The sequence below is a fragment of the Citrus sinensis genome, chromosome 3, assembly GCF_022201045.2.
Source record: "Citrus sinensis cultivar Valencia sweet orange chromosome 3, DVS_A1.0, whole genome shotgun sequence".
NCBI classification, from domain to species: Eukaryota; Viridiplantae; Streptophyta; class Magnoliopsida; order Sapindales; family Rutaceae; genus Citrus; species Citrus sinensis.
This window is the reverse complement of record NC_068558.1, coordinates 4760341-4774181: the sequence shown is the minus strand read 5'-3', so window position 1 is coordinate 4774181 and position 13841 is coordinate 4760341. Positions and strand designations below refer to the sequence as shown.

General features: G+C 42.8%; 2 protein-coding genes across 2 annotated transcripts; one reads left to right on the top strand and one right to left on the bottom strand.

Annotated features, from left to right (window-relative positions):
- Positions 1-1114: 1114 nt before the first annotated feature.
- On the bottom strand, positions 1115-3436 carry LOC102624499 (uncharacterized). The gene has a single exon (XM_006477011.4). It carries the CDS (start codon positions 3346-3348, stop codon positions 1858-1860), a length of 1491 nt encoding a protein of 496 aa, XP_006477074.2. The 5' UTR covers positions 3349-3436; the 3' UTR covers positions 1115-1857.
- A 6735-nt stretch (positions 3437-10171) lies between these two features.
- On the top strand, positions 10172-13210 carry LOC102613957 (germin-like protein 9-3). The gene is made up of 3 exons (XM_052438438.1): positions 10172-10253; positions 10505-10657; positions 12693-13210. The coding sequence occupies exons 1-3, from the start codon at positions 10172-10174 to the stop codon at positions 13208-13210; spliced, it is 753 nt and encodes a 250-aa protein (XP_052294398.1).
- The last annotated feature ends 631 nt before the right edge of the window (positions 13211-13841 follow it).

Sequence of the window (13841 nt, the reverse complement as noted above, 5' to 3'; positions counted from 1 at the left end):
CCAACAAGCACATTTGAGCAAACAACATCCCCAATGGTAGCCAATCACAGCCAAAACCTTGTGTTTGGTGAGAGGAATTTGGGTGGTTTTTGGTTGGGGTTAACGGAGAAATACTTGCTTGGCTTAGCCGTGCGCGGCCATAGGTTTGCTTGGCATGGCCGCGTGCGGCCATGGGCTCCCTTGGAATTCCTTGCGCGGTCATGGGCTTTGCTATGCAATGAGCACTGATTTGGATTTAAAAGTAGTTGTGGAGTTGCTAAGTGTGTGAAAGAGGAAAGAAAAAAATGAACAGAGAGGAAGATGAAGAAGAAAGAAGAAGAGAGAGAAAAACTTTTCCCTTATTTATAAATTTATTTATTTTTATTTCAAAATTTATAATTTTTGTTTAAACTTGAAAATCTTCATAGATTAAGGGTGAGATTTTCTTTGTAATTGTGTGTAGAAGGAGGTTTTCAGGTAGTTTTTTGTTGGGTTAACATGCAATATTCTTGTTTTATGAAATATTATTGTTGAGATTTTGTTTTATATTTTTGTTTAAACTTGAGAATCTTCATAGATTAGGGTGAGATTTTCTTTGTAATTGTGTGTAGAAGGAGGTTTTTGGGTAGTTTTTGTTGGGTTAACATGTAATATTCTTGTTTTTTGAAATATTATTATTGTGATTTTGTTTTATTTTCTAAAAAAGAGATTAGAGGGTGATTTTTGTTAGTGTGCACATAAAATTTGAATTAGTTTTATTTTAGAAACAGTAAGGGTATAAAGGATCATTTATCTCTCCAATATAAATACAACAGGCAATATATTCTATAATTAACAGGTATTATCGTACTTTCGTTAGCCAACGTTAGTCAATAGTTAAATTTCTCAGAATTTAGAGACTAAGTTTAAGTTTTTAAACATCTTTTTGGAGGATAAATTAAAATATATCAATCTAATAAGAGGTATGATAAAATTTACCCTTAAAAAAAATCAAATTATGTCAACTTCACAATAAAAATCTTTTCCTCCAACTTAAGTTTCTATAATATTGAATTAAGTGAGCTTAAACCTCAAAAATTTTGGATTGAGAACTATAATACTCCACTGTTCTACGATACAAGTAGTCATCAACAAATCTTCAAAAACAGTATTTGACAGCATTTCAGCATCAGGATGCTCTCTCAATCTAGTTCAAATACAAATCAACGAACTTGATACATTCTTTTGGGACCAAATTAGAAGAAAAAACGACCAAGTTTCAAATCCAAATCATTCCGGATTCGCAATCCCCTAGAAATGAAGACCCTATTTTCTGATATCCATAAACTCCAACGGACTTTCAAATTAGATGTATGTAGAAGCTTAAAATTTTAAATTTACGCAATCTTCCAATGATTCCACTATCCAGCTAGCAAAACTTTAAATCCATTATCCAAAAGGATAACTTCCGAACGGTTGTTTTAAGTTTTGCAAATCCAAGATGAAACTAACCCAATCTTGCATACACAAAGAGTACAGGCAAAAAAATATGAATTTCGTTTTGTAATCCAGTTGATGTATATTAATTTTTTGAAAAAGATTCAAGTCAGAAAAAGGGAAGAGAGTGAGAATTGACAGACTCACATGAACGGCCAGCATAAAGATCAAAATCAGCTGACCAAACCGTCTGCCAAGATACAAAAAATCCCACCTCCAGAAAACATCATCCTATTGTAAAGTTAGGAAAGGAATGTAATCTCTAACTAATGCAACTTCCATAGCATCTTAATTCCAAACTTCAAAAAGAACTATTGTTACCGCACTGTCTCAGCTACCTTCCATTTATCCACAATCTGATGCTATAATTCGAGTATCAACTCTCTAAACCTTGTCTCCTTTTCAAGTTGTTTTAGGCGACGCTCCATAAACCTTCACCTTCTTCTTCCTCTTGTTCTCCAGTAGCCCCGACACAAAAGAATCGAAAATATGTCGCTGTGACTCCAATATCATCTGGTTATGCTTTTTCTCCATCTCCATTCGCATTTTCTGAGTCTCCCTTGCCATTTCCATCTTCATCTTCTCCACCTTAACAAACTTTTCTGTTAACAATGTAATTGATGAAACCAACTCCTCAAAAGGATCCAAATCTCTCTTAACCCCACCATCACCATTCTTCTTCCCAAACCTCAATCTTGAAGAAGAATCATGCACATTCATACCCCGAAGATCAACAGTAGCATTCCAATTTCCATTGACCCTCCCATAATTCTTCAATCTAGTTCCCACCGGCACAAAATCGCCATCACCAAGGGATTTAGCATAAAACTCACTTCCACTACCTTTAGCAACCACATAATCAGCATGGTCATCATAGTATGCATTAGGTTTAAAATTCGCCTCAACACTGACAAAATTCTCTGCCTTAAACCCCGGTGGTGGCACAGAAATCCTATCACCAAAGGTTCTCACAGGAAACCCATCAACACCATGATTAAAATCAAGTCTAGGACATGATTTTCCATCATCAATATTCTCATAACTCTTCAATCGAAACCCTTGAGGCGTTACAAAATATGTATCATCAACTCCCATTTTCATGCCAAACCCAACTCCAAAATCACCATTAACCTTCAAATAATCCTTTGCCCTAGAATCTAAACCTCCAAAATCGTCACCAAAATCAATATTCTCGTAATTCCCCATTAACCCACTTCTTAAAGCAAAATCTGGATTGAAATCAACGTCAATATTCCCATATTTACTCATTAAACTCTTATCATTCCTAGTTTTTACTCGAAACTCAGTAACATCCACAACTTTCTGATCAACAAGTTCACGACTCTGATTACCAAGCCCGGGGGCAGACGAGGACCCAAAATTCATAGAATCCAATAAAGGAAAAAGGTCCCAAGAAGAAACAAATCGACCTGGAAACGACAGAGAGCGCTGTTTCTCGGAACGATACCGTTTCCGCAGTTTCTCGATCTTATGACGGCACTGAATGGAGGACTTAGAAGCCCCGGGGGTGGATTCGGAGACGGCGGAGGAGACGGCATCCCAGTCGGAGGTGCGGAGGTTGCCACGATTGAGAGAGAGCCACCTGGCACCGTAGGCGTTGATGAGGGCTAGGGTTTCGTCGGTGGTCCAGCAAGGCGGTGGGACCCGCTTAGTCGAAGGGGTTGGCATGGTAGGAGGGTGTGGTGCGCAAAGTAAGGAGTTGGAGAAGAAGAGGAGGAGGAGGAGGAGGTGATTTGCGTGGTTGTTGTCGTTATCATTATTTCGAGTAAAAAGGATGGGTGGGGGCGCCAAGCGCAACGACTGAGTGGGAGAGGGAATGAGGCTAGAATGCGCCGGGTGGGGTGCGAAGCGCAACCACTCCGCCACGATCATCGCCAACCAACCACTATGACATTTGATTTTTGACAAATATCCACTCCCAGTCTCATCAGAGCCCACCCTTTCTTCGCTGTGTACGAAATGTCGTGTCCTCCTCGCGGTAGTATTGCGGAATGAATTATCGAGATGATTGGGCTGGTTCTAGGCCCAACAACATGGGCCGATACTAAAGTTAATGGGCTCAGTCACATGCGTTCTGATAAATGCACAAGTCAGAAACTGATGATTTCATTCTCTATTGGGTATGCCATCACTATCAGGCATCATGTCATGGGCTCGCTTGGCACTCAAGGTGGATACACTTAGAAGTGGGGGTTAACTTAGAATTTGAACCACCAAGACAACTAACTAGCTGGGGTGCACTTAGCAAAACCCCCACCAAGGCCCAAAGTCCACCAAGGCCCAAAGGTCTAGAACTCTCTACATATTATCCATTCACTAGAACTTTCTAGGACTCACCACTTGGGTCCCTTAGTGTTTTGCCACTTGTAATAGAATTCTCTAGAATTAGGCATTCCACACCCCCTATAAATATGGGTGAGCAACCATCATTCACACAACCACCAACACACCCACACAACACACTTAGCACACTAGCTCTCAAGCTCTCTTGTACAAACACTCTTGTAATTATTCAAAGTGTAATACAATCATCTTTGGCCATTCCACTCTTACTACCCTTAATATTTTCTCCAAGTGTGTGTGCTTGGCTTGTTTAGGGAGTAATCTAGGCTTACTTGGCGACTCACACGCTAAGGTCGCTCAAGTGCCGCACGGGAACTTGCTGCGCAAAACTATCACCCCGTGACAAGTGGTATCAGAGCTACGGTTTGCACCCACACGCAAACTAGCTCATAGATGATGGCCAATCCTTCCAGCAAATTGCAAGATGGCGCACTCGGTGTGGAAGTACAGGAGCAAGCTCGTGGCCGCGAGGAGGGAGGACGCGGACAGCCAAAGTCCCGAGGTAAGTCCAAAGCCCCTTCTATGGATGCATTGGAACCTCGTGTTGCCACGCTCGAAATGTCAATGGCCGCTGTCCAAGACACCCTTGATACATTAGAGGAGCGAGTCGATGGCCTTGAGGGTGAATATGGCGAATTCACAGTAGCCACCAAAGCCCTTATGCAAGACCAAGCCGACTCTCTCCGAGGGGAGTTTCGAGCGTTCCATGACGAGCTGCTCAATTTGCGTACCTTTGTGCAAAATGAGTTGCGTGCAGTCCGTGCGGAGGTTGACGAGGTCCGCTCGGATTGGGCTTGGCACAAGCGCACACTCACGCCTAGCCCAGCTGCGGTTCCCGCAAGCTCGAGTGATGCGCGCCGCATTGACGTGCCCAAGCCCGATACTTATGATGGTGCACGCAACGCCATTGTGGTGGATAACTTTCTGTTTGGGCTAGAACAATATTTCGACGCGATGGGTGTCCAAGATGATACGTCAAAGGTAGGCACCGCGCCTACATTCCTCTGAGGCTCCGCGCAACTATGGTGGCAGCGGAAACACGGTGAGATGGGCAAGGGCATTTGCGCCATCAGCACATGGGCCGAATTTCAGCAGGAACTTCGCAAGCATTTTGCCCTAAGCAATGCGGAGAAGGAAGCACGAGCGCGTTACGTCGGCTCAAGCAAATGGGTAGCGTCTGCGATTACATCAACGACTTCACCACCCTTATGCTTGAGATTTCCGACATGTCCGATAAGGACTCTCTCTTCTACTTTCAAGACGGCCTTAAAGATTGGGCGAAGACGGAGCTTGATAGGTGTGGCGTGCAAACTCTCGACGATGCCATTACCATTGCGGAATCACTCTCCGATTACTCCGCCCAGCCCAAAGACAAGAGGCCTAGCCACGGCAAAGGTGGGGGAGAGGGCCGAAAGGACAAGGGCCGCAACCGCAAGGAATGGAGACAGAAAAAGCCTCTAAGCGGCAAGAGCGGGCAAGGCAAGACAGAAAAACAGCAGCCGCCAAAGCCTCGAAGCCCATGTTTCATTTGCAATGGCCCTCACTGGGTGCGTGACTGTCCAGAGAAAAAGTCGCTTAGCACCCTCGCCGCTCAGCTCAAGGGCGACTCTCCATCAACACCGGAAGAACCCCAACCTAGAGTGGGTTTCCTCAAACGCCTTGGAGCGCTTGAAAGCCATCCGCCCACAGCCACGAGAAAATGGCTCATGTATGTGAACGCCACAGTTAATGGGCAAGCTGTTCGGGCATTGCTCGACACCGGAGCCACCCACAACTTCATCTCAGAAAAAGAGGCTAAGCGCCTAGGCCTAAAGGTGACAAAGGACGGAGGCACAATGAAGGCGGTAAACTCACCCGCCAAGCCCATTGCGGGCACCGCACAAGGAGTGCGCGTTATTCTTGGAACGTGGAGCGGAAAGCTCGACTTCTCGATCGTGCCCATGGACAACTTCAAGATGGTCCTCGGCATGGAGTTCTTCGACCGAGTCCATGCGTTTCCACTGCCGGCCACGAACTCCCTAAGCATCCTCGATGGGAATATGGAGTATGGCGTGCATGGTTCCAGCCGAGCGCTCGAAGACCGCGGACAAGGCGCTCTCCGCCATGCAGTTCAAAAAGGCTTTTCGGAAGGACCCTAGCTTCTTGGTTTCCATTCGGGAGGTGAGTAATGAAGAAGGTCGAGAAGACTTGTCAAGCCAACCTCCTCCACTCATTCAAGCCGTCCTCAATGAGTTCAAGGACGTCATACCTCCGAAGCTCCCGAAGAAGCTCCCACCAAGTCGAGAGGTGGAACATGAGATTGAGCTAGAGCAAGGCGCGAAGCCGCCAGCCTTAGCGCCTTACCGCATGGCGCCACCCGAGTTAGAAGAGTTGCGGAGGCAACTTAAAGACTTGCTCGACGCGGGCTACGTCCGCCCTTCCAAGGCCCCATTCGGTGCACCAGTGCTCTTTCAAAAGAAGAAGGATGGATCTCTACGCATGTGCATCGACTATCGGGCGCTCAACAAGATTACAATCAAGAACAAGTATCTGATCCCTTTGATTGCGGACTTGTTCGATCAACTCGGCAACGCGCGGTACTTCACCAAGCTCGACCTACGGTCCGGGTACTACCAAGTGCGCATCGCCAAGGGTGACGAACCAAAGAGGACGTGCGTGACCAGGTATGGCTCTTTCGAATTTCTTGTTATGCCGTTTGGTCTCACCAATGCACCGGCGACATTCTGCACTCTCATGAACAAAGTTCTCCAACCGTTTCTCAACCGCTTTGTTGTGGTGTACTTGGATGACATTGTGGTGTACAGCACCACACTCGAGGAACATGCCCAACACTTACGGCAAGTTCTCCAAGTACTACGCAACAATGAACTCTACCTCAAGCTGGAGAAGTGCTCATTTGCCCAACGAGAGGTGGAGTTTCTTGGCCACAAGATAGCGGACGGGAAACTCATGATGGAGGACTCGAAAGTAAAGGCTATACTTGAGTGGCAACCTCCTACCAATGTACCCGAACTCCGGTCTTTCCTCGGGTTGGTGAACTATTACCGCCGCTTCATCAAAGGGTATTCGGCTAAAGCGGCACCCTTGACCGAGCTGCTGAAGAAGAACCGCACGTGGCATTGGTCCAAGGAATGCCAACGCGCTTTTGGAGAATTGAAGAAGGCTATCTCCTAACGGCCCGTCCTTGCACTTCCAGACCATACAAAGCCATTTGAGGTTCAAACGGATGCCTCCGACTTAGCCATAGGCGGAGTACTCATGCAAGAAGGTCACCCCATAGCATTCGAGAGCCGGAAGCTCAACGACACGGAACGCCGCTACACCGTGCAAGAGAAGGAGATGACAGCCATTGTGCATTGCCTACGAGTGTGGCGACACTACTTGCTTGGCTCACACTTCGTGATCTTGACGGACAACGTAGCCACGAGCTACTTCCAAACACAAAAGAAGTTGAGCCCCAAGCAAGCAAGGTGGCAAGACTTTCTTGCGGAATTTGATTATAGGCTCGAGTACAAGCCCGGAAAAGCCAACGTTGTTGCGGATGCTCTAAGCCGCAAATCGGAATTGGTTACACTTAGCATGAGCCAGCCAAAGTCCGATCTTGTCATGGGCATCAAGGAAGGCCTCCAACAAGATTCGTTGGTGGAAGACTTGTTGGGGAAAGTGCTTGAAGGGAAGACGAGGCGATTTTGGCAAGAGGAAGGCATCCTCCTCACCAAGGGAGACCGACTATTTGTACCGCGGTGGGGAAATTTACGGCGAGAGGTGATCAAGGAGTGCCATGACTCGAAGTGGGCTGGCCACCCCGGAGTAGAGCGCACGACCGCACTCATCCAAGCCTCCTACTTTTGGCCTCACATGGGGGATGACATCGAGACCTACGTGCGGACATGTCTCGTGTGCCAACAAGATAAGGCAGATCGCCAACTTCCGGCGGGACTATTGGAGCCTTTACCAACAGCATCAAGACCATGGGAGAGTGTCACCATGGACTTTATCTCGGCCCTACCCAAGTCCGAGGGGTGTGGAAGCATCATGGTGGTAGTTGACCACTATAGCAAGTATGCGACTTTCATCGCCGCACGGACCGATTGCAAAGCGGATGAGGCTGCCCGCCTATTTGTCAAGCACATCATCAAACTTTGGGGAGTTCCAAAAAGCATCGTGAGCGACCGGGATCCACGCTTCATCGGACGCTTTTGGACGGAGCTCTTCAAGATGTTGGGAACCGACCTCAAGTTCTCAACAAGCTTCCATCCACAAACGGATGGACAAACCGAGCGCATCAATAGCCTACTCGAGATGTATCTTAGGCATTATGTGAGCGCTCACCAGCGAGATTGAGCGAAGTTGCTGGACGTTGCCCAATTCTCATACAACCTACAACGGAGCGAGGCTACGGGCAAGAGTCCATTCGAGATCATCATGGGATTTCAGCCGACAACGCCCAACGCAATAGCCTCGACCTATGAAGGAAAGAGCCTAGCAGCCCACAAACTCGCTCGCGAATGGCATGAAGAAGCGGATATCACGCGAGCATACCTCGACAGGGCCGCTCGGAGAATGAAAAAGTGGGCTGACTCAAGGAGACGCCACGTCGAGTACAAGAAAGGCGACCAAGTGATGGTGAAGCTCCTACCCCAACAGTTCAAGACGTTGCGGAAAGTCCACAAAGGGTTAGTGAGATGATATGAAGGGCCTTTCGAAGTAGTTCGACGCGTGGGCAAGGTCTCCTACCAACTCCAACTTCCACCAAGACTCAAGATCCACCCGGTCATCCACGTGAGCTTGCTCAAGCCATACCATGGAGACGCGGGAGATCCAAGCCGAGGCAAGTCAAGGCGTGCCCCAACCACCGTTGTCACCGTTATTAACAAGGACATGGAGTACATTCTTGCGGATCGAGTAATTCGAAGACGGGGCATACCGGCTTACTACGAGTACTTGGTGAAATGGAAGAACCTCCCCGAGAGTGAAGCAACATGGGAGCGCGAAGACGATCTATGGCAATTCGCAGAACATGTGCAGCTCTACAAACACAACAACGCGACGAGGACGCCGCGAACATAGGTGGGGGAGGATTGTCACGGGCTCGCTTGGCACTCAAGGTGGATACACTTAGAAGTGGGGGTTAACTTAGAATTTGGGCCACCAAGACAACTAACTAGCTGGGGTGCACTTAGCAAAACCCCTACCAAGGCCCAAAGTCCACCAAAGCCCAAAGGTCTAGAACTCTCTACATATTATCCATTCACTAGAACTTTCTATGACTCACCACTTGGGTCCCTTAGTGTTTTGCCACTTGTAATAGAATTCTCTAGAATTAAGCATTCCACCCCCTATAAATATGGGTGAGCAACCATCATTCACACAACCACCAACACACCCACACAACACAACTAGCACACTAGCTCTCAAGCTCTCTTGTACAAACACTCTTGTAATTATTCAAAGTGTAATACAATCATCTTTGGCCATTCCACTCTTACTACCCTTAATATTTTCTCCAAGTGTGTGTGCTTGACTTGTTTAGGGAGTAATCTAGGCTTACTTGGCGACTTACATGCTAAGGTCGCTCAAGTGCCGCACGGGAACTTGCTGCGCAAAACTATCACCCCGTGACAATCAGCTAACATAAAAGTTGAATTAGCCATAGTGTGTTTATTAAATAAAAATTAAAATAAGTTAGAATTGAAATAAGCACGAATTAGAATGGATTGTAATAGGAAATAAGGAATGAGAATCATAATAAATTATTTACTTGAACTGTAGCAATCGGAATTAGAATAAATTGGAGGGCATTAATGTGTTTACTTTGTGTGGAAATCAGAATAGAAATGAGTTAAATTACTAAAAAAAAATCATAATTACGTATGTCATAATTATTATTTTTTATTTTAATTATTGTGATTATTATTATTCAAAAATTATTATTATTATTAATTATTGTTAATAATATAATAATAGTATTATTAAATATATTAACTAAGTATAATACTTTTATCAATAATAATTATAATAATAATAAATTTATAATTTATAATAATGATTATTTAGTATTTTAATTATTATTATTATTATTATTGAAAAATGATGATGATGATCATCATCATCATAATAATAATAATAATAACAACAATAAAATAATCGGAATAAAAAATCATCATCAACAACACAATAATATCAAAAATCACCATAATTTATTTCTTAAATAATAATAAGAACAATAATCATCATCATCGTGGGTTACAACGGTTGCTGACAGGGGCGAGATGGCTGCTGTTTCCAGCGATGGCGAGTGTTGCTGCTGCGGTTCGAGGAGCTTTAGTGCTCTAATGATGTGAAAGCGCTAATGACGCAATTTGTGCTGCTCCTCAACGCAATTCGGGGTGATGCTGCTTCAGTGCCCGATCCCGGTGCTGTGATGGAGGCTTGTTTGCGAGGGTTCCATGGAGGCTTTTTGGCTACATTTGTTTGTGAAATGTTTGCTTTTTTATTTATATTTTTTTTATTTAATAGAGGGTATTTTTGAAATTTTAAAATTTTGGTGGGGGCGAATTTAGTAATTTAAGGAGTGGGAGATTGATTCCTAACCCCCTTCTTGGAATCAATCTCTCATTCCCTATTCCTAAATTAAGGTGGATTCTACAATTTTGATTCTGATTTATGTTTCTATTTTGTAAAGTAAACACTGTCAATAATTCCGACGAGATCGACGGTGGTTCGGTGACCTTCCGGCGAGATTCGATAGTGATCTGGCGACCTTCTGGCGGAGTCCGACGATGGTCCGGCGACCTTCTGGCAAGGTCCAATGGTGGTCCGGCGGTGATCCGGCAAGGTTCGGCGACTTTCTGGTGGAGGTCCATTTATAATATTAAATCAACAAAATAAAATTATAAATAATAATTATTAATGGCATTAAATTAGTTAAAAAATTGAAGGATAATTTTGATATAAGAGGAATTTAAATTCTTCACTATTTAATATGAAATTCAAATTCTACATTATGATGGATATTAAATTCTAATCGAAATTAAATTCTTATACATTTTATCAAACAAAACAATAAAAATAAAAAGAGAATTTAAATTACTTTCATCTCCTACATTCTCTCCTCCCAACCAAACACCACCTTAAATTATTCTAAACTTCAATCTATTGTCTTTTTACTAAGAAGATAAAATAAAATTTCATCCATGTACTCCTTATTTTTTTGGAACAAAAATAAAGATAAATTTAAATTTACAATAATATTTTGAAAATTATCATTTTACAAATAGCGGAGGTAGGTAATTAGAAGTTAACCATTTCTAATGATGTCCCCAGCCGCCCCCAGCTTATGATATGATAGCATTCAATGGGACTTTCGAAGTCCAGTAATGTAGAGCATGTATTGTGTGCGCTTGTCCAGCAACATGATATGTGACAAATGAAAGGTTATCTTGTAATTAACCTGTTGTATGACAGTTGTAATAAGGAATAAATAATATTATGGTTACAGTTTTGGGAACCTGAACCCGATCATCTATTAATCTATTTTACTAACTTAGTTTGCAATTTTCTTTCTTGACCAGAAGTTCGGAGAAGTGATGCTGTTCACTTCATCATCCTTTGTTCTACTAAGTCTGCAATTGATCCATTTTTTATGTTACATCACACTGAAATCCAGTGTGTAATAGAGAATTAAAATCCAAATAAAATGTTGAAATTAAAATACCATCATCCACTGATGTAAATAAAATGGCCTTAGTAACTATAACGAAATGCCACTCCTTTTACCCTTAGCTTCTGCCTTCTGGTAGCATAAATCGGCTTATTTATGAACAAATTATTTGTACTTAACTCACTGAAATAAGAAAATGTCTGTAGAAAGCAAAACAATTCGGTACCCTGTTAATGGAGAAAATAACACTTTCTCCCCATAACCCATGAATTTTACAACTTAACTTCACAGTATTTATATTATCCCAGAGTTTTAAACCCCAACCCCCCCCCCCCCCCCCAACCCAAAAAAAAAAAAGGGAAAAATGATTTTGCAAGTGCCTTTCCCCTTTGTTAACCTGTCTCTCTTCCAAATTTCCACAAAGTAGCAAAGTTAGTTTCATTTGTTGGCCTTAAGTACATAGAATGCAGACAATTTTTGTTAATTGTGTTAACAAAGGGACAAAAGGCACTCCCAAATTTTTGTAATTATTTGTGCAGATTTTTTAAGATATGTTCAATTGTACTATTATTTAATAAATTTAAATTCTAAAAATAGTTATATCAATCACTGTGCCTTTAAGGATGCCTGTTAATTAATAATAATAATAATAAAGCAAATGATCAATTTTTACTTGCTTGCTTCTTAATTTTTCTTACATCGATTCGAAAACGAAAACATTTTCGACAATTACAAAAAATAAAAAATAGATGTCAATTTGTTACCGTCCAAGTTCCAACGCATGTGTTTGTATGTGACATGAGAACCAAAATACGACCTTGGCAAGCGATGAGTACAATGAGAATGGATTATCTCAAGATGCTAAAATAATAAAAGAGCGTTTATCATATATTATATAATTACTCTTTAAGACATCAAGAAGTCAATTATCAATCCTGTGGCATTCCCTCAGAATCATCGCCGCCTGCCCAACAGGGAGTCAGGGACCCGTTGATTATCTAATAAACAAGTATAATGTTGCCATCAAGCCCAATGCTGCTGCAAGCTTCAAGTTAGAGATTTACATTTACTTTCTGCCTATACACCATACACGTACGATATATAGAGTCAGAGCCACAGCTTGGGAACTCAAATAAAACCCAACTGAGAAACATGAGAAGACTTTGCAGCGTCGTAATACTAATAGCCTTTGCAATTTCGGCCAATGCAGGAGACCCAGATATCCTGGATGATTTCTTGGTGCCCCCAGGGATTGACATCAACAGCGTAACTAGACAATATTTCACATTCACTGGCCTCAGAGACATGCAGAGGGTGAACTACACGGGCAAAACTGAGTCCATAGTTCGCAGAGTGACCAAGAAAATATTTCCAGCGTTGGAAGGGCTTGGAGTTTCAGTTTCTAGAACATTTTATCCTCCTTTAAGCATCACGCCTCCGCATTACCATCCGAGATCATCTGAGCTTCTGGTAGCATTAGACGGGCCTTTAGAAATCTCATTCATCGACACCAGAAACAAGCTGTTTGTACAAACGCTTCAGGCTGGTGATCTTTTCGTCATCCCCAGAGGACTCATCCATTTTGTAAACTACACAAGAGGCGACTGTGGTGGGGGTACCATGGGGATATTTGGAAGTGCGAATCCTGGAACAGTTACACTGGGTAGTACCCTCTTTGAAAGCGGGATAAAAGCAGATTTACTAGCTAAAAGCCTTCAAAACAGATGAGGAAACCATTTACAAGCTAATGAAGGCAAATCAAGAGTAGCATCCGTCTGCCGTAGTTGCGAATTATGATCAGATCATGTGTGAGATAAGAACTATGCTGCATGCTTGAGCGTGAAAAATAAGCAATTTCTCCGCTGATGTAACAAAAATTGTGTTGCCTGTTATCCTGTTGTATTATCTTAGCGTTCATTCAGAATTAGGTACCGTTCGCTCTCTCATTCACAGTTCAAATTTTATGATTTTTTTATCAATCCAGTACACTGTACATGGCTTCACTATAAGAAACACCAGAAGATCAGAGGCAGAGGACCGACTTTGAAATTTGATCTTCACTCACTATCATCACATGCTATTAGTCCCATAACATATATTTGAATAACTTAACATGCATTTGAATAACGTTTCATACTACCAATTTGATATTCCGGGGTTACCAGTCATTTTCCTTACTAATAATAATACATTCCACATGGTACCAATTTCACAGTCCATGTTATCATTTTCACACCATTTCAAATAAACATGTTTCCGTAACCAACCCTTCTTTATCCTTTGATCAGCAGAAGAATTCAATTCGTTAATTTGATGATACATACTTGTATTATGATATATGTCTCCTAACTAAACACGA